This window comes from Gouania willdenowi, chromosome 22 (genome assembly GCF_900634775.1).
Source record: "Gouania willdenowi chromosome 22, fGouWil2.1, whole genome shotgun sequence".
Lineage (NCBI taxonomy): Eukaryota > Metazoa > Chordata > Actinopteri > Blenniiformes > Gobiesocidae > Gouania > Gouania willdenowi.
In genome coordinates, this window is record NC_041065.1 from 30,855,353 (window position 1) to 30,878,102 (window position 22,750).

The 22,750-nt window shown below is 41.2% G+C and overlaps 1 protein-coding gene across 1 annotated transcript; it reads right to left on the minus strand.

Annotated features, from left to right (window-relative positions):
• Positions 1 to 2,183: 2,183 nt before the first annotated feature.
• On the minus strand, positions 2,184 to 21,847 carry e2f2 (E2F transcription factor 2). Its single transcript, XM_028437151.1, is given in 8 exon segments — positions 2,184 to 3,132; positions 4,359 to 4,432; positions 4,434 to 4,570; positions 4,668 to 4,782; positions 5,791 to 5,952; positions 6,049 to 6,268; positions 7,351 to 7,450; positions 21,553 to 21,847. Coding segments are annotated over 8 exon segments (1,359 nt in total). The 5' UTR covers positions 21,829 to 21,847; the 3' UTR covers positions 2,184 to 2,857.
• Between the last annotated feature and the right edge of the window lie 903 nt (positions 21,848 to 22,750).

Sequence of the window (22,750 nt, forward strand, 5' to 3'; positions counted from 1 at the left end):
GATGAAACCAAGATATTCATTTTTGATGTTCCTCCAGTGATATGAGGTCGGGATGTTATTGATTTTTGAAACTGATCCAGAATCTGTAGATCTATCTGGATCACCTTCAAAATGTTCTGGAATCTTCCATGACGTAAGTTTTGTCTTTGGTTTGAAATGTTGTTAAAATCTGTCGAGGTAAAATATGACCTCCTTGGCATGAGAAATGGTCATGTGACTTCATTCCTTTCTGCTGCGATTCATCCTTTACAGATGTTTGCTTCATTTAATGCCAGAACAGCTCCAGATGGATGTTGTGGGCGTGGTATAAACATGTCTCACCTACGGTGGCTGGGAAGTGTCAGGTGAATGCATTTACAGAAACGAACACAAATGCAAAATGGCCACAACGGAAGTGTTTCCGACGGACACGTTTCTGGCGGATGTTTTTAACCCGACAGAACAGAGAAGAACAAGAAGAAGACATCTAAACATGAAAGTAAGTGAAAGTTGATTAGGATACTCTTATATTTTTCATATCAGGCTATCATATCATAATACAGGTCCGTCGGAAACACTTCCGTTGCGGAAACACTTCCGTTGTGGCCATTTTGCATTCGTGTTGTAACCTTTTTGCATTTGTGTTCCCTCCTGTTCATGCTAATGCTCTGTTAATGCCAATGCTAGGCTAATGCTAGTTTTATTTTTATAAACTTTTTTTCACGCAAAAAAATGCAGAAAACCATAACTTCAGTATTAATTTCTTAACCCTAAACAGACCACAGTTCTTAATGCTAATGCTAGTTAATGCTAACTAATACTAACTTTTTTTTTTTAAAAAGAAATCAACTTTTTTCCAAGGACGCAAAGAAAAACATAACATTTCAAAAGTGTAAAACCATAACCAGTATTTATTTTGTTACTCTAAACAGACCACAGTTTCTTCCTGCTAATGCTAAGTTGATGCTAATGCTAGTTTTTATATATTTTTTTGTCCAAGAATACAAAGAAAAATGTGTCGGCGTTTCAGAGGTGTAACAGTAAAACCATAACTTCAGCATTTATTTCTTAACTCTAAACAGACCAGTTCCATGCTCGCTAATGCTAATGCTAGGCTAATGTTAGCTTTTTTATAAAGTTTTTTTTTCCTAAGATGCAGAGAAAGATGCAGTGTTTCAGAAGTGTAAAACCATAACTTCAGCATTTATTTCATAATTCCAAACAGACCACAGTTTCCTCCTGTTAATGCTAAGCTAATGCTACCTAATGCTAGGACAATGCTAATGCTAGCTTTTTGTCAAGTTTTTTTTCCAAAGATGCAAAGAAAGATGCAGCGTTTCAGAAGTGTAAAACCATAACTTCAGAACGCCAAACAGACCACAGTTCCGTCCTGCTAATGCTAATGCTAGGCTAATGCTAGGTAAATACTAATGCTAGCTTTTTTTTATGAAGTTTGTTTTCCAAAGATGCAAAGAAAGATGCAGCGTTTCAGACGTGTAAAACCATAACTTCAGAACTCCAAACAGACCACCGTTCCCTCCTGTTAATGCTAATGCTAGGCTAATGCTACCTAATGTTAGGTAAATACTAATGCTAGCTTTTTTTTTATAGTTTGTTTTCCAAAGATGCAAAGAAAGATACAGTGTTTCAGAAGTGTAAAACCATAACTTCAGCATTTATTTCAGAACTCCAAACAGACCAACACAATATTACAAAAATATTAAGTGCTGCAACGTCGTAGAAAAAAAAAAAAAAACAGCTCACAAATTCAGAAAAATAATAGGTATAAATACAAAACAGCTTATGTACAAATACCAAAAAAAACCTCATTGAATGAATTAAAACAATTGACTATCCTGAATTCATATTTTCTGCACACACACACACACACACACACACACACACACACACACACCACAAACCCACACACAAACGTACATTTTCAAGTTTCATTAGGACAGGACACTTAGCTTATCTCCGGAAAAGCCAAAAAAAAAAAACAAAAATAAAAAACCCTCAAACATTTCTAGAACATTTTTAAACTTTTTTTTTTTCAACAAGCTGCGTTTCTTTCACATCAGGAAATTTCTTCTAGTTTAAAAAAAAAAAAAACCGCACACACACCAACACAAACGTGTGTTGGAAACCTGAACAGCAGAGTTTAAAATCAATAATTTTCTGCAATTTTAATACAAAACGGGGACACAAATCACATATTTATATCCAATTTTAAACCAGCAGCACCGAGGCTGCATTTGATTCATTTCATTGTGGATATTTCCTAAGAAATACATGTGTATAGCTTTACGTCGCTAATAATAATAATACGATTTTGTTTAAAAATCAACTATTTAAACTAGAATCAACTGAGAACTTCAATTTCCAACTAAGCTGCCAAATGCCTTTTTTCGTCGAATAAAAGACAGTGCGTGTACGCTCACAGTAAAAAAAGAAGTAGTCATCATTACCCATCATTCACTGCGAGACTCCAGGAGCACATCTTCGTATTCACGTATTTAAAAACCGAGGTTCACAGCTGATTGAAGTCCGTCAGAGGTGAAAGCAATGGTTCACCTTGGCTTTCCTCCAGTGATTGAAATCCTGTAAAAGCTGCATGACAAAGTTTAAAGCTGACATAATACAAGGCTGCCCCCTGTGGGCCAGAGAGTGGCACCACACTTTGGAAAACACACTAAAGCTTCCTGAGTTGATCACACTAAATATTAAACATAAAAAAGCATCAGATCATTCACTGATGATGTGATATGTAGAAAATCTCATGTTTTCTATGAGATTGTTCATTGTTTGTGTTGCACACGCATCGTCACATTATTACGTGAGACGTCGTCGTCTTTTCACTTATTCTCCATCTTTGACCTCAGCTCTTCAACAAGTCCCCGAGGTCGTACGTGTCAAAGAAGTCCGACACCCCCTCGCTGTCCTCCAGACTCCACAGGTAGTCGTCCTGGTCCAGGGGGGGGGAGAAGCAGACGAACGGAGTGTTGGGGTCAGAGCTGAAGGAGGCCCCTGGGAGCTGGTCCTCGGTGATCTGGAGCAGGCTCGGGGGGAGGCCCAGGAGGGTCTCCACGTCCAGCAGGGAGGAGCTGGATGATGGGGCTGAGCTGGAGGCTGGGGGGGCTGCAGATATACACGCTGTGGAACAGACAGAGGGGTTTTATCTGCAGTCAGAGACAAGAAGTTTAATTCTCTACCTTTGTGAAAGTGTGTGATACTTTAACTGGTTAATGTGAAGATCTAAAATACTAAAGTTTTACTTTGATTGTAGGGAACGATGATGAATGACAGGCAGCAGCTTCATTAAAAAGGTAGAAAATACTTTAATTTCAACATGCAACTAGGGCTGGGCTGTAAATCAATACTAATATCTCAATATTTTTGTTTAAAAATGACAATCAACAATAAAAATCTCAAGATTTTTAACCCAATAAAGAATTTTTTGTTTTTTCTCTCTTATTTTCCACTTTTCTCTCTCTTTTTTTCAGGAAAAAAACAGTCTTTTTTTCTATTATTTTTCATTTTTCTTCTTTCACTTCTTGTTTTTCTGAAAAGGAAAAAAAAACTCAATAAAGTCTTTTTCCTCTTATTTTTCATCTCCCCCCTTTTTTCTCTATAAAAAAAACAACAAAAAGTAATCTTTCTATTATTTTTTTTCTTTTCCCTGTTTTTTTTCCCCCTTTTTCACACTTTTTTTCTTTAAAGAACAAACAAAAAAACTCAATAAAGTATTTTTTCTCTTATTTATCAATTTTTGTCTCTTTTAAAAAACAAACAAATAAAAATAACTCCAAGTCTGACTAGAAAGACAATTCCGGGGTAAATTTACCGATGCAAAACGCCACACGTGCACATTTATTAACAAACAGCTGCACAATATGTTCCACTTTTGACTTTTACTCAACGACGGGACAGCACGTGTGAGTGAGTTCTGTAGTGTGGCTTGTTTAAGGGAAGGTCTGAGTTAAACAAGTATTTTAATATAAAATAAGATTTTATATATATATATATATATATATATATATATATATATATATATATATATATATATATATATATATATATATATATTAGAGATGAATGCACACTGAAATATTTTAATAAAACGATTTTAAAAAATGATAAACAAGAAAGAGCCCGAGATAAAATCTAATTTAATGTTGGACAATATCATCATAACAAATATGGTTTAAAAAAAATAAAAAAAAAAAGGCTATTTTTGAACATCTCTATTTTTAAATAGTGGTAAAATTTGTAATTTCACATTTGGTAAAATGTTCCAGTGAAAATAAACATTTAAAAGTGCATCAGTATTTAACTCTACTAAACACTTGGTCCTATGATGATGACTATGTAGCTCTTACTGTCCACAGGCTCCTCCTTCACGCTGATGTTCTGCGGCGTGATGGGCGTGGCCGTCAGCGTGCTAAGTGGTGGTGGTGGTGGGGGGGGGAAATTCCTTCTTGGGTGTGATGAGGTTTTTAACAGGACTGGCGTCTTCCAGACCCTCCTCAGGACACAGGTACACCTCGATGGCTCCGTTTCTACTCTTTAAATAAATCTGCAGCGACCCCTGCTGTTGGGAGAGGGCAAAGGATTAAGGTTTTATTTATTTTTATTACTAAATGAAATGAACAAATAATGCAACAAAGGATAATAAAAGATGAGCTCACTCCTGCTGTGTCTGGAACCTCCAGTTTGGTCTCTGACGGAGCTTTGACAGCAATCACCGTTTGATCCCGAAGAGAAGCGACAGATCTGATGTCCTGATACGTGACGTAGCCCAGCGTGAGGGGAGGGGTTAAAGCTAACAGCAGGTTAACGGACGACGTGAACAAACTGAAATTAATATTCACGGATCCCATTTTCTATTATTACTTTCGAAAACGAAAACGATTTTTGGAAAGTATGTCTGTCAGTTTGTTTTTGTGTGTGTGTGTGTACACAATAACTTGAAACGGATTTTGATGAAATTTTCAGAAATTATTGATAATGAGGAAGGAAGAGATGATTACATGTTGGTGATGTTCTGGCTACTATACAGATAGATATATATCATTCATTTTCCCATCCACACTGTGGAACTCCTGTTAAACATTGTTTTAGAACACTAATGATGTCATCAGTGAATGATCGCACACGCAAGTGCACACACGCACACTTCCGAAAACCGTTTTCGTCTTGGAACAGTGTCTCCATGGAGACGTACGGATCCGATCGACCGTTTTCCAAAGTCTGCGCTAAACGAACACGGGTTCATTTATTCACTTTGGTGCTTATTTATTCAACTAGTTTTTTTCTTTAATAAAACGTATGAAAAAGTGCTATATTGTATTACAATATTGCAGATTTTTCTGTCATTTTGTATTTTTAAATTTGTAAAAAATAAAAAAAAAGGAGTTTTCTTGTACTTTTACTATTTTGTCCTGCTATTGCAAGAATATATCGTGACATATGTTGTGTGTTCTTGCACTGAAACGATACAAGTTTTAACATAATTTACAATAAGCATTAGAATTCCAATTATATCTTTGAGGAATTTGTCTCTAAAATATTCACAAGTACTTTTCACACGTCTGTCGATGACGTTTCTGAAAAACACGTGAAAAATCTGACTGAGTGACGTTCTTTTTCAATGGATTTGAAACAGGAAATGCATAATTTTTGACTATTAAAACATCATGCAGAAAATAAATGTGTAGAGCAGTCAAGTGGACAACTCCATTTTCTCTTTTCATTGTAGTATTTTACTGTACATGCCATGATGACAGGTGCACGTCACTGAGTAAAGGATATCTCTGACTGTCTTTATGCTCAGTCAGCAGTTTGAGTTCAGTCGTGCTGGACTGGATCAGATCATCCAGAGACTTTTCCGCCTTCTCCAGATCTGATAACTCTTTCCTCAGAGCCCGAGCTTTCTCTCCTCCTCCTGCCCCGCCTTCAAACACATCCCCGACCCTTCAAAACACACACACACACACACACACCTATCATCTTCTGTATAACCTAAGGGTACAAGGTGGTCTATTGGCTGGTTCGTGCGTTGACACTCACAGCCACTGGATGTTGTTCTTGGACTTTTTACGGATCAGCTGAACTCCCTCCAGAACGTTGGTGATGTCATAGATGCGTCTCTTCTGAACCTCCAACACTTCCGTGGCGCAGTTCAGATCCAGGACTCCGTCGGGCGACTCGGCGATCAAACCCACAAACTTCTTGGTCAACAAACCCAGTGACGTGTCGTAGCGCGTCCGCTCGCCGGGCGACTTTGGAGCTAAAAGAAGAGATTTAAAAAAATAAAATAAAGGGAGCTTATGGTGAATAAATTCACACGCATGGAATTCTTTCAACTGTTTAGCTTCTAACTGAGATACTTTTCTGTTATTTACATTAAAACACAATAAGTCAGAGGTTTTAAACCTTTTTCAGGCGGTGACCCCATTTTGATATCACAATTTTTATTCTAGAAATAGTTTTTGATCATGTTTATTAAAGTGTTTTACAAATACAGAGTAGTCAGTATTAGTGTGCCACCTTAGATAGTTTTATTCTGCATTTTTATTTGCACTACATTTATATTTGAGGAGGTTTAATCATAGGACACAATTATTTGATATTTATTGTGTGCGATTTGTTCATTTGAAACATAATTCAAAAAAATTCAAAAATTAATACATATTTTTTTTAACCAATCAGACATTTCAGACAATCCCATTTTACGTCGATCAATCTATGTTGTATATAAAGCTTTTTAATAAATTCTTATTTTTTTTAATATTCATTCAGCTGCTGAAAACAATAGTTATTTATCAGTTAAAGACACGATAAATCAAAGAAAAAAAAAAATTATAGACATTGTCTGAACAGTTTGCCGCATTGCATTTTGGGATGTGAAGTCCTGTAGATGGATGCATAGAAGTGTTTTTACTTCATTCTTGATGTGATTTCTAGTGACTTCCCAACACAAGTCATTGAAAATAGCCAAATGATCACACAAAAACATCCAAATCTGGCTAAAATGTAATGTCTGGTGCAGTGAGACGAGATCACAGGGAATACTAGGAACAAACCAGACCAAAAATGGACTCAAACCAATCACTGTCTTCTTTGTTTGATGAAGAAACACAATTAAGAATGAAGGAAAAACACTTCCTACAATGCAATACGCAAATAATTCTGAAAAAGTCAATATACAGTGTGTTTACATGTATTTTTCAAGCAAATGATGTTAGATTTATTGATCACTATGTCTTTAAATGATAGTTTCCAGCGGTTTTAAGTTAGTTATAAATTCACTATTAGTAACTTCTGTCTTTAATGAAGTGTAGAAGAATAAAAAAAAGGGGGTGGACTCACTCTTGGGGCTGGGAGCCCTCACTGCGATGCTGCCTTTGCCCTTGGGCGTGCGGAACTCTGGCAGGTAGAGAGGGTCCTCCAGGTCCAGCTTTCTCTTAGCCTGAAAGAATAAACGTTTATTTACAGTCAGATGTTCGTCTCAGTCAAAGTGTTTTAAAACCAGTGAAAGTGTCACAAAGCAGAGCTAAAAACAATCTGGAACATTTGTCCAACTTTGTCAAAAGGTCTCAGTCGAGGTCAGACGAGAACAACCGCGTCATAAATACGCCAACGATCCTCAAGTGCAGGATGGAAGGCAGCAGCCGAGCACTTTCCCCGAGTGTGTGTGTGTGTGTGTTTGGGGTCGACCTGCTGCCTGAAAAACTCCAGGAAGTCTCTGGATTCATTCACTGGTTCCCCCTCCTCCCCCTCTCCAGTGTCTGCATCTTTATTCAACCACTCCACACATGCCGCACATACGTACATGATTATTGCAACAATTGAGGTTTTATTCATTGCAACACAAAAACGTACAACGTTTAGACTAATACAGACAAGGGGAACTGATGGAACCTCTTTCCAATTCTGTGTGACCCCTGCAAAGTTATTGCTGAAAATAAACCCAAAAACACACAAAAATGAGAGAAAAATTACACAGTCATGACAAAAATGTACAAAATGACTAAAAAATATAGAAAACACCAATGGAAAACACACAAAATGACTACAAAGCACACAAAATTGCAACAGAAACACACAAATAAGCACCCCAATAACACAAAAATACAATTAAAAAAATACAAAAACTGCAATAAAAATTCACGAAATGATTCTAAACACATGGATCACAAAAAAATGACAACAAAACTAACCAAAGAAAACCTCAAAAACACACAAAAAAACCAACAAAATCCCACTGAATGACAAAAAAAAAATACAAAAAAAAACCAACAAGATCCCACAATATGACAAAATACACTGACAACAAAAATTCACAAAATGACTCAAATAACACGAAAAACTGCAATAAGAATAAACAGAATGACTGTAAAAACATGCATCACAGAAAAATTTACAAAACGAGAACGAAAAACACACAAAAAGGCAACAAAATCTCACTGAATAACAAAAATAAACACACAAAATGGCAAAAAGACACAAAATAAACACAGAAAACTACAATAAAAATACACAAAAAATGTACATTACAGAAAAATACACAAAATAGAAAAAGAAAAAAACACACTGACTTACTCCAAAAACATGCATCACAGAACAATAACACAAAAACTAAAACAAAACTATATAAAAAACCTCCATAAACACACAGAAAGGCGAGAAAATCTCACCGAATGAGAATAAAATGCATTAAATGACAACAAAAAAAACACACTAAACCACAATAAAAACACACAAAATGACAAAAAAAGAAAGAAAAAACGGAAAACGACCACAAAAAACACACATTAATGCTCAGATTGCTCATAATGCTGACATGAATGTTGATCATGTGACCCTTGGATCAGAAACAATTACATTTGTGTGGCTCCGCTGTGATTACTATAATCTAAAGTTCTCTCCAAATGTTTCTCGCTATACGCAGAACCTTTGTTGAAACATCACTATCCATGCTTTAATGTGTATACGCTTTATTTTGGAAGGTCAGTTTGTAATGTTACTGTTCATACATTAAAATACATTCTACATTGTCAATAATAACCGTTTTTTTCATCAGCTTTAGGAGGAGAACTAAACACCATGTGTGGACACCAACAGGCCTGTGATGGGACAGTGAAGGCCACTATTGTCCCACTGTGAACTCTGACACATCCACCTGTTGAAAACACAGCAGATGCATGGAGACGACATTAATCCCTGCAGCAGGCCTTAAAGGCACTGGAAACAGGACAGGGAGCCACTTCCTCTACACATCTTAGCAGGATTAACCCTTTATAGGATTCAACACTATCACAAGCTATAAAAGTGTGAGCGCTGCAATTGGTACTGTGTTGTTTTGATGCGCCGTGTATGTGTGATGTCATCAGCGCGCGTCGGCGCGGGTGGATGAGGTAGTGTTGTGTGGGTGAAAATAAACGGAGACGTCTGCCCTGGCGTTCCAAGAGTCTAAGTCGTGTGTTCTTGTCTACAACAGCAAGTGAGAGCCCCTATAACTCGGACGTTACATTGGTGGCAGCGGTAACTGGAGAGTGTGCTGGCTTTGACTGTTTATTTTGTGGACAATTGCTGGACTTTCTAGTCGGAGTTTTTTCTGGCTAGCAGGCTCGTGTTTGCCCGGGTAACAACATGTTTTCGACGCGGATGCCCGAAACGGTGGACTGTGACATGGATGAGGATTATTCCAAACCTGCTGCTTCATGGGCTGCTGGCGGGAGTAGTGTCAAAGTGGAGCTCCCGTCGCCATTTCGTGGGGACGGTCAGAAGCCATTCAGCACGTGGATTAAGCAGTTTGAAGCCGCTGTGCGCGCCCAGACGGGACGCGCAGGCCGCGGTGCTTTTCATGCTAATTTGGTGAGTCTTCTGCCAACCAGACTGGATGGAGCGGCTTTTCTGTTGTGGGATAGCTTTCCCCCGGATGTACAGTGTGACTTTGAACGGATGAAAGAGAGATTAAAGGAGGCTTTTGGACAGAAGCAGTTCCTGTTATACTTTCAGACGTGTGTATCTGCAAGACCTCGCCAGGTGGATGAAAGTTTGGAGGTCTATGCTGCTGACATCTCCAGGCTTGTGATGGAGGCTTTTCCAGACTATGACAAAGCCGCACTGAACGGTGAGAAATTCAGACGTTTTCTTGCCGGACTTGATCCTGCTCTCCAAGCTAAATGCCATGAGCAGGGAGCGACGGACATGGAGGAGGCACTGATAATAGCTGGTCGCTGTGAGCGGGCGAGGTTGTCCCTGAAGGCGACCGTAACTGCTGCACCTTTTCCTCCATCTCATGTTGCTGTGGTTTCCTCTCTGGATGGTGTTGTGGGCGCTAATTCTGGTGGTGCCGAGAAGCTCTTCGATGCCGTTGAAAAACTCACATCCAGGATGGACAGCTTGCAGATGGAGGTGAGAGGCCTGAAGGCACAGCGATGTGAGGATGAGCGTGGTGGTCGTGGTACATCCTCCCTGGGCGATCCACGGACACGCAGGGACTGGCGGCCCGTCTGTCACTGTGACTGTGGCAGAGTTGGTTGCAGGTCTGTTGACAGAGATTTCCAGAGGGATGATCAGCCAAGGGGTCGTTCTCCACAACGCGGATATCGGAGTGGATACAGGACCAATGAATGGTCGCCTCAGGAGCAGATGCACCGGGACGCCGCCGCGAGCTTCTCGCCACGACGGACGGAAGATCGAAGCTCAGGAGCACCCCTTCCTTCCGAGACACGACAGCCGAGACGGGAGGTGAGGTTCTCGTCTCCTTCTCGGCGCACTCCATCTCTTTCCCCGCACCGGCCGGAGAGGGGAAACTTCCAGTAGCTGGCATTGAGGCCCGGATACCAGCTGCTTCGCCGCAGGGTCGACCTGAGTGTTCAACTGTTTCGGCTCCGGATCCAGTGATGAACTCATGTATGGTGAGCGAGTCCAAAGTTACAGCATACGTTAAAGGTTTGGTGGAAGGTATGGATGTTACTATGCTGATTGACTCTGGGTCTACTGTTTCATTGATTTCTGAGGAATTTAAGATGTCTGTCCCATCACTCCGTAAACGTGTGTTACAGACTCAGTACACATTTGGTCGGGCTGTTAATGGAAATTTACTGGACACTTTGGGGACTGTGACTCTCTCTATACAGTTAGGGGGGAAATGTTATGAGCAGGTTGTTCATGTTGTGCGGGGATCCACACAGACTGTCCTGTTAGGCTTTGACTTTTTGCTACAAACTCATGCTATTTTAGATGTGGGTCGGGGTTTCCTCCGCCTCAGTGACACTGATGTTTCTCTTATGTTGTCTGTGGACTTCATTCCTATGTGTTGTAACATTTCTGTGTCTGCTGATGTTGTCATTCCACCTTTCAGTGAGATGATTGTGCCTGTGCAAGTGGAGTCTTCTAAATATGTGGAGCCTCCCATTGCCTCTTACTTGGGCTATTTGGAGCCTGAGCTTCGGGACAGTGTGGGTCTGGTGGTTGCACGTACAGTGGCGCCGGTTAATAATGGGCACACTGTCGCGCGGCTGTTGAATCCTACTGACCATGAACTGGCTCTGCATCCTGGCTCGCATTTAGGGGTGTTACACCATGTTAACGAGTGTGACATATTTGCCTCCACGGAGTTTGTTGGTTCTCATTGTGTAACTGATCCTCTACCAGATTTATCTGACTCTGCTGCAACAGATGGGCAGAGGCAGCAGCTGCGGTCCTTGCTGGAGATGCATCGGGGCGTGTTCCTCCCTGGTAGGAATGACGCTATTGGGACTGATTTGATTAAGCATCACATCAACACAGGTGACAATCTGCCAGTTAGACGACGAGCTTATAGGACATCCCCAGAGAAAAAAAAGGAGATTGAGAGGCAGGTCCAGCGTCTTCTGGAGGACGGCGTCATTGAGGAGAGCTGTAGTCCGTGGTCTTCCCCTGTGGTGCTGGTGAGAAAAAAGAACAACGCATGGCGGTTCTGTGTGGACTACAGGGGCCTGAATGCTGTGACAATTAAAGACTCTCATCCGCTGCCGCGGGTGGATGACACACTGGACGCCCTGGCGGGGACCGCCTGGTTCAGCACACTGGATTTTTCTGACGGTTACTGGCAGGTGGAAGTGGCGGAGCAGGATAGATTCAAGACTGCGTTTACCACTGGCCAGGGCCTTTATCAATTCAGGTCAATGCCCATGGGTCTCACCAATGCGCCTGCGACGTTCCAGCGGGTTATGGAGTTGGTATTGAAGGGGCTGCCATGGCACATCTGCATGGTTTATCTCGACGACATTCTGGTGTACAGCAAAACATTTGAGGATCATCTGGGGGCCCTGGGGCAGGTTTTCGGCCGCATTGGGGAAGCTGGACTAAGACTAAATGCCAGGAAGTGCCATCTTGCGTGCAACAGTGTTGTCTTCCTGGGTCATGTCATCTCAGCCGAGGGGCTCCGCCCGGACCCTCGAAACACACGCAAGGTTATGACCTGGCCGGTACCCCAGTCGGCAACAGAAGTGCGTGCGTTTCTGGGTCTCTGCTCCTATTATCGGAGATTTGTCAAAGGTTTTGCTCAACGTGCCGCTCCTCTCAGTCACCTCACGGCAAAGAATGTCCCATTCCAGTGGACGGGGGACTGCCAGATGGCATTTGAGTTCCTTAGAGACGCTCTCTGTGCAGAACCGGTCGTCTGTCACCCTGACTTTGCTAAGCCTTTCAAACTGCACACTGATGCATCTCAAGTAGCAGTTGGTGCTGTGCTGGCGCAAGACTCTGACGGTCAGGAGAGGGTGGTGGCTTACGCTAGTCAATCTCTCACAACGACTGAACGCCGGTGGTCCACATTCGATAGAGAGCTGTGGGCGATTGTGTGGGCTGTCCGAAGTTTTAGACATTATTTGGGACTTCATCAGTTCACTATTGTCACAGATCATCAGCCCTTAATGGGTCTGCGGAAACTCGTTATTGACAATGACAGGACGGGGCGTAGAAGTCGCTGGGCCCTGGAGCTGGACCCCTATGATTGGGTGATTGTGCACAAAAAGGGGGCCCAACATACCAATGCTGATGCTCTGTCACGCAGACCCGGGGTCGATGAGGAGGTGCTGGACAATGGTGCCCCGTGTGCCTCCACCACTCTCAGAAGCACCAGCACACAAACAAACATGGACAGTGACTCAGCCGTTGTGTGTTCGGTTGAGTCTCCCCAACCCGATTCACCCTCGGATTCGACACCACCTCCCGTTAGTTGTGCTGTTGATCAGGATCAAGCCTTGGTGTACGCACTGTCACATGATGGCTCCAGTTTGAGAGAACTCCAACGACAAGATGCGGACGTTGGCCAAGTTTTGGCCTGGCTGGAGGAGGATCTGAGACCCCCTCGGTGGAGGCTGAGAGGTGCGAGCCGGGGTTTGAAGAAACTGTGGCACGAGTTTCCACGGTTGAAGTTGGTTGATGGTCTCCTGTACAGAACTGTTTATCTTTCTGAGGCTGGCTTGGCCACCCAGGTAGTGGTCCCTTCCACCTTGGTCCCTGAGGTCCTGCAACTTCTTCATGGCGCCCCTCTCACGGCTCACCTGGCTCATGAACGTGTTTTGGCGCGTGCGAGAGCTGTGTGTTATTGGCCCTACATGCACACGGACATTCTTGCATGGTGTGAACAGTGTTATGCCTGTCAGAGGAGAAAGTCCCCGGTGCCAAATCATCAAGCCCCCATGAGGACTTCGCAGTCTGAGAGACCGTTCCAGCGTGTTGCTGCTGACATCCTGGAGTTACCTGTGACATCTGGTGGTAACCGCTATGTGTTGGTCGTTGAGGACTATTTCTCCAAATTTGTCAACCTTTACGCTATTTCTGATCAGAGGGCGGCCACTGTCGCTGAACGTCTCTTTAAGGATTATGTCCTGGAACATGGGGTTATGGAAACATTGCACACTGACATGGGCAGGCAATTCGAGTCGGAGGTCGTGAAACATTTATGTTGCAAGTTGGGTGTGAGGAAGACCCACACCACGCCTTATCATCCGAAGTCTGATGGGATGGTTGAGAGGTTCAATAGGACCCTAATTGATCAGCTCGCTAAGACTCTTCTGTCATGTGAGGGGGAGTGGGACTGTTTCCTTTCAGAGGTGGCCTTTGCCTATAACACCAGTGTGCACTCGAGCACTGGGTTCACACCTTATTTTCTCACGCATGGCAGGGAGGCCCGTACTCCAGTGGATGTGCTGTTGGGTCCTTCGGGGCAGCCCTACGCGGGGCCTGTGTCTCTGGAGGGGTTTGTGGAGTCCCTCCTCAGGCGCTTGGAGACAGCGTTTGGTCTGACACGGGACAATAACTTTGGGGCGAGCTTAAAACAGAAGACTTTTTATGACAGCAGGATGAGGCACGAGCCCTATGAAGTGGGGGATCTGGTGTGGCTCAACGACCCCACGGAGAGCCGTCGCAAACTTGCTCCGCATTGGAAGGGTCCTTACTTGGTACAGGCCCGTTTGGACACGGATGGCATGGTGGGGGTCACGTATCGGATAAATAGCCCTTTTGCCGAGGACCCTCCTCACCAGACTGTTCATTATAATAGACTCCGCCGCTATGGCCTGCCGGCTGCCGTGCCTATGGCTGGTTCTTCGGAATCTGGTCACGCCCCTTCTATGTCGCCTGTGCTGCAGGAGTTGGTTACCCCCCACGGCAGCCCGGGTGCTGTTCCTTTGCCTGGCTCCGCTGGGGGTGGCGGCATGGGGCAGGTTGGTGTTTCACCTGGTTCCCCTGTGCCTGCTCTGGGTAAAGTCTCCCGGGCTGGGAGGCAGTCACGGGTTCCTACTCGTTTCCGGGACTATGTCTTGGAATGATTTTGTTTTATTTTGTTGTTTTTATTTAGGAAGGTAATTTCCCGTGTGAACGGGGTGTTTTGTTTTTGATTGTTCTGGTTTTTTTTTTTTCTCTCTCCTTCTTTTCCGTGACGGCATTGTGTGTTTTCTCAGGTTGGTTCTGTCATGTTCATGGTGCCTTGTTTTCCCCTCCTTGGGTTGTTTATGTTCTGGGGGGTGTACCCACTGTTTTTTTTTTGGAAATGGGGACATTTCTTTTCCTGAGGGGGGACGCATGTGAGCGCTGCAATTGGTACTGTGTTGTTTTGATGCGCCGTGTATGTGTGATGTCATCAGCGCGCGTCGGCGCGGGTGGATGAGGTAGTGTTGTGTGGGTGAAAATAAACGGAGACGTCTGCCCTGGCGTTCCAAGAGTCTAAGTCGTGTGTTCTTGTCTACAACAGCAAGTGAGAGCCCCTATAACTCGGACGTTACAAAAGCATTTCTCTATTGCTATTTAGTTGTAAAATAACGCCTGAAAAGCTGTAAAAGGTTCAACTATAATAATAGTAGCTGTTAAAAACTAAAGGTCACAGAGACGCTGTAGATTCCAGTTGGACCGTCGACATGTTGTGACCTGAAACGCTTCGACAACTTACACACACACACACACACACACACACACACAATGTGATTTTATCTGATCTGAGAGCCACGTTATCAACATTAATGACCAATCAGAGCATTAATACAGGAAACAACGAAGAGTTTGTGTTTGTTGGGTATTTTTTTCCCTTTCATTTTTGTATATTCTTGTTGTTTGTGTATTTCTGTTTTTGTGTATTCCTGTTTGTGTATTCCTGTTGTCACTTTGTGTATTTTCATTTAATATTTGTTTTTGTAGACATTTTGTGTAATTTAAATGTAGTTTTGTGTGTTTTTTAAGTCATTTTATGATTTTTAGTTGTCATTTTGTGTGTTTTTCCTGTTATTTTGTATCTTTATGGAGTCATTCTTTGAGTTTTTGATGTCATTTTGTGTGTTTCTGGAGTAATGCTGTGCATTTAAAATTGTCATTTTGTGTATTTTTGTTGCCAGGTGTGTTGTTGCTGTTATTTTTAAGTCATTTCCTGAATTTCTGATGTTATTTTTGTGTGTTTTTGAGTCATTGTGGGTTTTCTTTGTTGCCATGTGTGTTTTTGAAGTCATTTTATTTCCATTTTGTGCACTTTTGTTGACATACTGTGTTTATTGTTATTTTGTATCTTTATGGAGTCATTTTCAGTCTTTTCTTGTCGTTTGTGTGTTTTGGAGTCGTTTTGTTTAAATTTTGTGCACTTTGAGACTTTTTGTGTATTTTTGTTGTTTTGTACCTTTTGAGTCATTTTCTCCATGTTGTCATTTTGTAAGTTTTTTGGATTTATTGTGTGTTTGTTCTACAGCTATCCTGTCATTGGTGCACTGATCCCATCATTGTGATGGTTAATAACTAAGGTCACAGCCACAGGCAGGATGACACATTAAAGACACATTGTTGGAGGAAGCAACGGTTTCAGCCTGCAGCTCTATGAGCTCAGACGCTCCTGTTTGTCTCTGATGAAGCAATAATAATGTTACACAAAATTTAGCTCAATAGGAGGAAACGGAAACTGTAGAATGCAACAATTTACAGGAATGTGAAAAGGTTGTGAGTGCGAGTCTAAACTCCACACCCTCCTCTTGCTTTTATCTCCAACCCTCACTGTATCACTCCACTTCCACTCGCTGTAACCTCGCCCTGAACGGCCTCGTTACACCCAAAGTCTACACCGCTCCATCTCCTGTGTGCTGTGCATTCTTCTGGATTCACGCCGCCTACACATAAACCTACAGTCTGTCCTCAAAGCCAACAAACCGTACCGGTCTGACTTCACAGGAATTTCACCAGAGCAACTGACAGTTTCCCCAGCACAGACAGAGCTCAGCTTTAGGAGTTCAATACGTCACTATTGTGATGACAGCACATAAAATGACCCAATAAATACAAATAAACTACAAAAAATATACAAAATGACTTCAATAACACACAAAACTACATAAAATAGTCAAAAAGGCAACACAGAATATACACTAAATGACAACAAAAGTTCACAAAACTACAATAAAATACGCAAAAAGGCAACAAAATCCCCCCAGAAAGACAGAAAACACACTAAGTAGCAATAAAAATACACAAAATGACTCAAAACATACAACAAAAAAATACAAAAATATGACTATAAAGCACACAAAATTGCAACAAACACATGCAAAAAAGACTCCAATAACACAGAACTACAATAAAATACAGAAAAAGGCAACAAAATCCCACAGAATGACAGAAAATACAGTAAGCAGTAATAAAAATACAAAAAATGATTTCAACAACACACAAAACTACAATAAAATACACAAAAAGGCGACACAGAATGATGGACTATACACTAAATGACAACAAAAGTTCACAAAACTACAATAAAAATACACAAAATGACTCAAAACATACATCAACAAAAAATACAAAAATATGACTAAAGCACACAAAATTGCAACAAACACATGCAAAACAGACTCCAATAACGCAAAACTACAATAAAATACAGAAAAAGGCAACAAAATTCCCACAAAATGACGAAAAAAACCCCACAAAATGACAAAATTGCAACAAAAACCCACAGAATGACTGAAAATATACTGACAACAAAATAACTTCAATTACACACAAAACTACAGAAAAAAAATACACAAAATGACAAAAAAAAAAAACATGAAGAAAAATATACAAAAATGAAGGAAAACGACCACAAAAACACATGAACCCTTTGTTCTCTAATCTCTAAATGCTGACATGACTGTTGATCATGTGACCCTCGTATTTGAAACAATCACATTTTTGTGGCCCGTTGTTATGCCAACACAAGCAGGAGGCTGGGTCAGCCCATTTGGGCTGTTCACGGACAGGAGGCTTTGAAATGCAAAGCTGACACTGTTTAGGACATTATCCTCAGGGCGAGCGTTAAAGGTGGGGGTGAGGTCAGGTCAGCGACAGGAAGAGAGCTTACAGTGGGGGGGGGGACACCCAAAGATCTCCACTGTCTCTACAGATACCTGAAGGCCCTCGAGGAGGAGGAGGAGCTCCAGGTAAACACACAAAACAGCAAACACATGACAGAGCCAGAGGTCAGAAGCATCGCACACAGTTAGATTTACTGAAACAGACGGTGTACATCAGGGGTTCTCACCCTAGGGGGGGGGTCTCCAGATGCCTTCAAGAAACTAAGAATATTTTCATAACAATTTGAGCCCTTTTTTGTTTAATTTCACCATTTTTCTGCAACTACACCAAACTTGCCATATTTTAACCTATTTTCATCACTTTTTATTGCCATATTTTGTTACTTTTAATGTATTTTTGCAACATTACTCCCATTTCTGACACTTTTCCATCAAATTTCAATGTCTTTTCTGCACATTTTTTTTCCATTTTCTATATATTATAAACCCTTTCCACCACTTCTTCCACCTAATGTCACATATGTTGACACATTATTGTCACTTTTAACCTCTTTTCACCATATTTCATGCCTTTTTTTGCCAATTTAACCCCATTAACGATTTGTTGTGCCCATTATTTGCCAGTTGAAACTAATTGTTCCAATATTGACACGTTGAACCCTTTCTACCACTTTTTCTGTCTGTTTTTGTCCACTCTAATTTACAACTGTTAACCTGGATGACAGTGGATATTATTCAGATGAATAAATAAATGTGGTTATCACAGATTCATAGAACAATGGACCATCAGTTTATGGATGGACCCCAAAAAGCTCTCTCCTTTATTTCCCCTTATAGATGAACCTGTTGTGACTGATTAGCACCATTAGCATAGTTAGCATGTAAAAATTAACTGATTCAACAAAGACCTTTACAAAAATATGGCAAAAATTAATACTTCACCTGTGTTTCCATTATAGTTTTTAGCAAAATAAAAGCAACATTTCTAAAGTTTCAACAAAGTATAAGTGCACTTTGAAGGTTGTTTTGGATCAATCAATGAGTACTGTATATACTGTCTACTATATACTATAGTATATACTGTCTACTAGATACTATAGTATGATTAGGATGATGAGCGTTCCCACTGAAGTTTACTTCCAAGTTTCCCAAGATGCATTTGGAACCTACAACGTTAAAAACGTTAAAACATTTAACATTTTTAACGTTAAAAACGTTAAAAATGTCTACTCACGTAGACATTTCGAAGACTCAATATTGTCCGACATTTCCTACTGACGAAACTTCTTTTTTTTTTTTTTTACAAAAAAACTGATGGAAGACGAGACAAAATGCTTTTATTTTGAAAAGGGGATGTTTGATTTTTAGCTTGAAGCCAGTCCCAGGATGATTTTACATTCCATTCCCACTGTATCATACCCACCGTGCATACTAGAAACATGTCCCCATATAGTATACATCTGGGTATTTCTCACATACGCAATCTTTTCATACTATCTAATGTGAACGCACAACATACTAATTAGAGCTGCAACTAGCAATTATTTTCATAATCGATTAATCCGATTTTTAAAAATACCCCGTTTATCTATAAAGCACATTTAAACCCTGCTTAAGCTGATTAAACTGAAATAAAAGTGTCTCTCATGCACAAACAAACGCACGCACACAAGCCACACACAAACACTCGTGGTGCACACACACAAACACCCTGCGGTTGCACACACAAATACTTGTGCGCACACACAACACTCCTGCACGCACACAAAAACAATCGTGGTGCACGCACACACAAACAATCCTGCGTGCACACAAACACTCGTGGTGCACACACACACAAACACCCTGCGCGCACGCACACAAATACTCTGCGTGTGCACACACAAATACTTGTGCGCACACACAACACTCCTGCACACACACAAAAACAATCGTGGTGCACGCACACACAAATACTCATGCGCACCCACAAACACTCCTGCGCGCACACAAACACCCATGGTGCGCACACAAACACTCATGCGCGCACACAGCACACAAACACTCCTGCACACACACAAACACCCGTGGTACAAACACTCATGCGCACACACAAACTCTCGTGGTGCACACACAAACATTCTGCGCCCACACAATTACACTCTTGCACTGAAATACAAACACTGCAGGTGAACCAAACAGCTCTGCGTCACAGTCAGTGACAATGAAATTCGTTGCCAACGCTTTCAATAGACAATTTTTATAGATTTTTTTTCGATTCATTGTTGCAGCCTTAATACTCATTTTGACGTCAGACTTAGTATGAGTCGTACGTTAGTATGACATTTCCAACACGACTCAGCACTTTACAGCGCACATGTAGGTTGAACTGTGTTTTCTTCCCCTAATAGCAGTAAAATATGGGCCGTATTAATGCAACATTTTCATCACAAATTCAACGACACAATCACAACTAAAATATGACAGAATGTCCTGTTTGGTATATATGATAAGACAGGTGGTAACCTATTTCTATCTTTACTTATGTGGGACTAATCCTCTTGTGGGGCCTATTAGTGAGCAGGGAGTTAACATGAGATTTGTGGACTATCGATGATAATTTAACCCCCAAGACTCACCCAAGGGTTACTAATGGACTGTGCAGATGACTACAGTCAGACAACAACACTATGTCAGCGTGATTAACTGCTCAGTCCCGCAGTATTTCATTTGGAATCAGAAAGAAAACATGCAAATGTGGTGAGAAAAGAGGTTAAAATGTAACAAACACACAAACAAAAAAAAAAATCCTACAATGACAACTTTAATATCAGCACGTCTGCAAAAAATGTGATTGTATCTGATCTGAGAGCCACGTTAGAAACATTCATGTCAGCGTTTACATTAATGACAAATAACAGCATTAACAGGAAACAAAGGTTGTGTTTTCTTTGTTTGTTTTGTATTTTTCACTTTGATTTTTGTATATTTTTGTTCTTCTTTGGAGTCATTTTGTGTTTTTTGTTATTACTGTACATTTGTATTTATTGTTTTTTTTTGTCATTTAGTGTATTTTCATTGTAGTATTTTGTGCACTTTTAATTGTCATTTTGTGTGTTTCTGTGCAGGATATTTTTCCCTTATTTTGTTATTATTTGAAGTATGCTTTCTTAGTGTGTGTGATTTTTGCTTTTTGTCTGTTCTTTTTATTATTCGGTATATTTTTCCTCTTATTTTGTGAGTTTTTGTTGTCGTTACTGTGTGTTGTTGGTACCATTTGAAGTATTCTCTCTTCGTGTGTGTACAATATATTGTTCTCTTATTTTGACAGAAACTCACAAAATGAGAGAATATATTGTTCTTTTATTTTGTGAGTTTTTGTTGTTTATTGTGTGAGTTGCTGATAATACTCAGTGTGATTATCATTTCTAAATCAAAATAAACCCCTAATATTCCTCTCTCTCTCTCTAGTACCCTCTGTAGTGCCATCGCGTACCTCCATTTGAGAAGCACTGCCATAAATGATGATGATGATGATCATCATCATCAGTAACACTGGTTCCTCTGTGGTTTATGACGTCAAAACACATTTTAAACATGCATTCCACAGCAAATCCACTATTATTCCTCCTACACACACATTCAGCTCACAGTGCAGCACAGAGGCTTGTGTGTGTGTGTGTGTGTGTGTGTGTGTGTGTGTGTGTGTGTGTGTGTGTGTGTGTGTGTGTGTGTGATAGATACAGGTAGGGGTAGAGAGCTGCTATCGTACCGGTAGTCTCCCGGACGATGATCGGATGGGTTTGGCCTCTGGTCCGTGTGGGGTGGAGTACAGGCTGTTATTGGTTCTCTGCTCGGTCGCTGCGGTGTTGGACCACTGGGTGAAGAACCCGGCCGGTACCGTGCTGAGCGGGGGGCTGCAGAGCCCCGTGCCCACCGCGGACAAAGCCTTCATCTTGTGCTGGGACGAGGGGTGATGAAGAGGAAGAGGAAGAGCCGGGGACGGACGGTTCCCCGCCGGAGAGACTCCTCTGGGCATCCGCATCATCTTTAACCCACTGAGCTAAGTTAGCTAAGCACAAAGGATCCTATTAAAGCTCCCACTCACCCACCCACAGCCTCCAGTCACAATAAAAGTAGATCAATTACAGCCTGGATCTACTTTTAATGCTCAGATTCTGCAGTGAAGCGTTGGTTTGGAGGGTTTTTGTTCCGTAGCTCCGTGTTGTCCTTTGTTAACAAACTATCTCACACAAACACACACAGTCCGGTGTGTTAAAGTCCACTTTCTCACACTGATCCGGTTCCTGTAGCAGATCAAAGAGCATACAAAGGATTCCTGTTGTGATCTGCTCCGTGTTTCTGACACCACACGATCTGATCGTCTCCAAACAACAGAAGAAGAAGAAGAAGAAGTAGAAGTAGTAGTAGAAGAAGAAGAAGAAGAAGAAGAGAATCCTTTTAGCGCCAAAGTTGGTCCCGCGAAATTTAGATCTCCCGCGGTTCACGCTGCAATCTGATTGGCTAACGGCACGCTCGGCTTGTCATATTTACATAAAACAGTTGTAGGAGGGCGGGGCTGGTTTTCTTAAAGCGACAGAAGCGAAATGCAGGAACAAACTGTTCTTTCTTTGATCGACAAAGATAAAAGACAGTAAATAATCCTGTTTAAACATAAAAATACACATTTTATGAAGCTGTTATTACATGAGTTGTTTTGCAAGTGTTTGTTTGTTTTTTTTTTGATTTTGATTGAATTTTCCGCAAATATATTTGTCTCTCGTGTGTGTAGTACTCTGTGTTTTTTCCCCGTTTTGTTTTGTTTTTTTTTGTTTTTTTGGGGGGTTTTTTTAGCCCTTTTGTGAATGTTTTTGTGGTTATTTGGGGGGGTTTTGGACTCATTTCTTTGTGATTTTGTTGTGATGTGTGTTTTTTTTTTTTTTTTTTTTTTTTTTTTTAAGCCCTTCTGT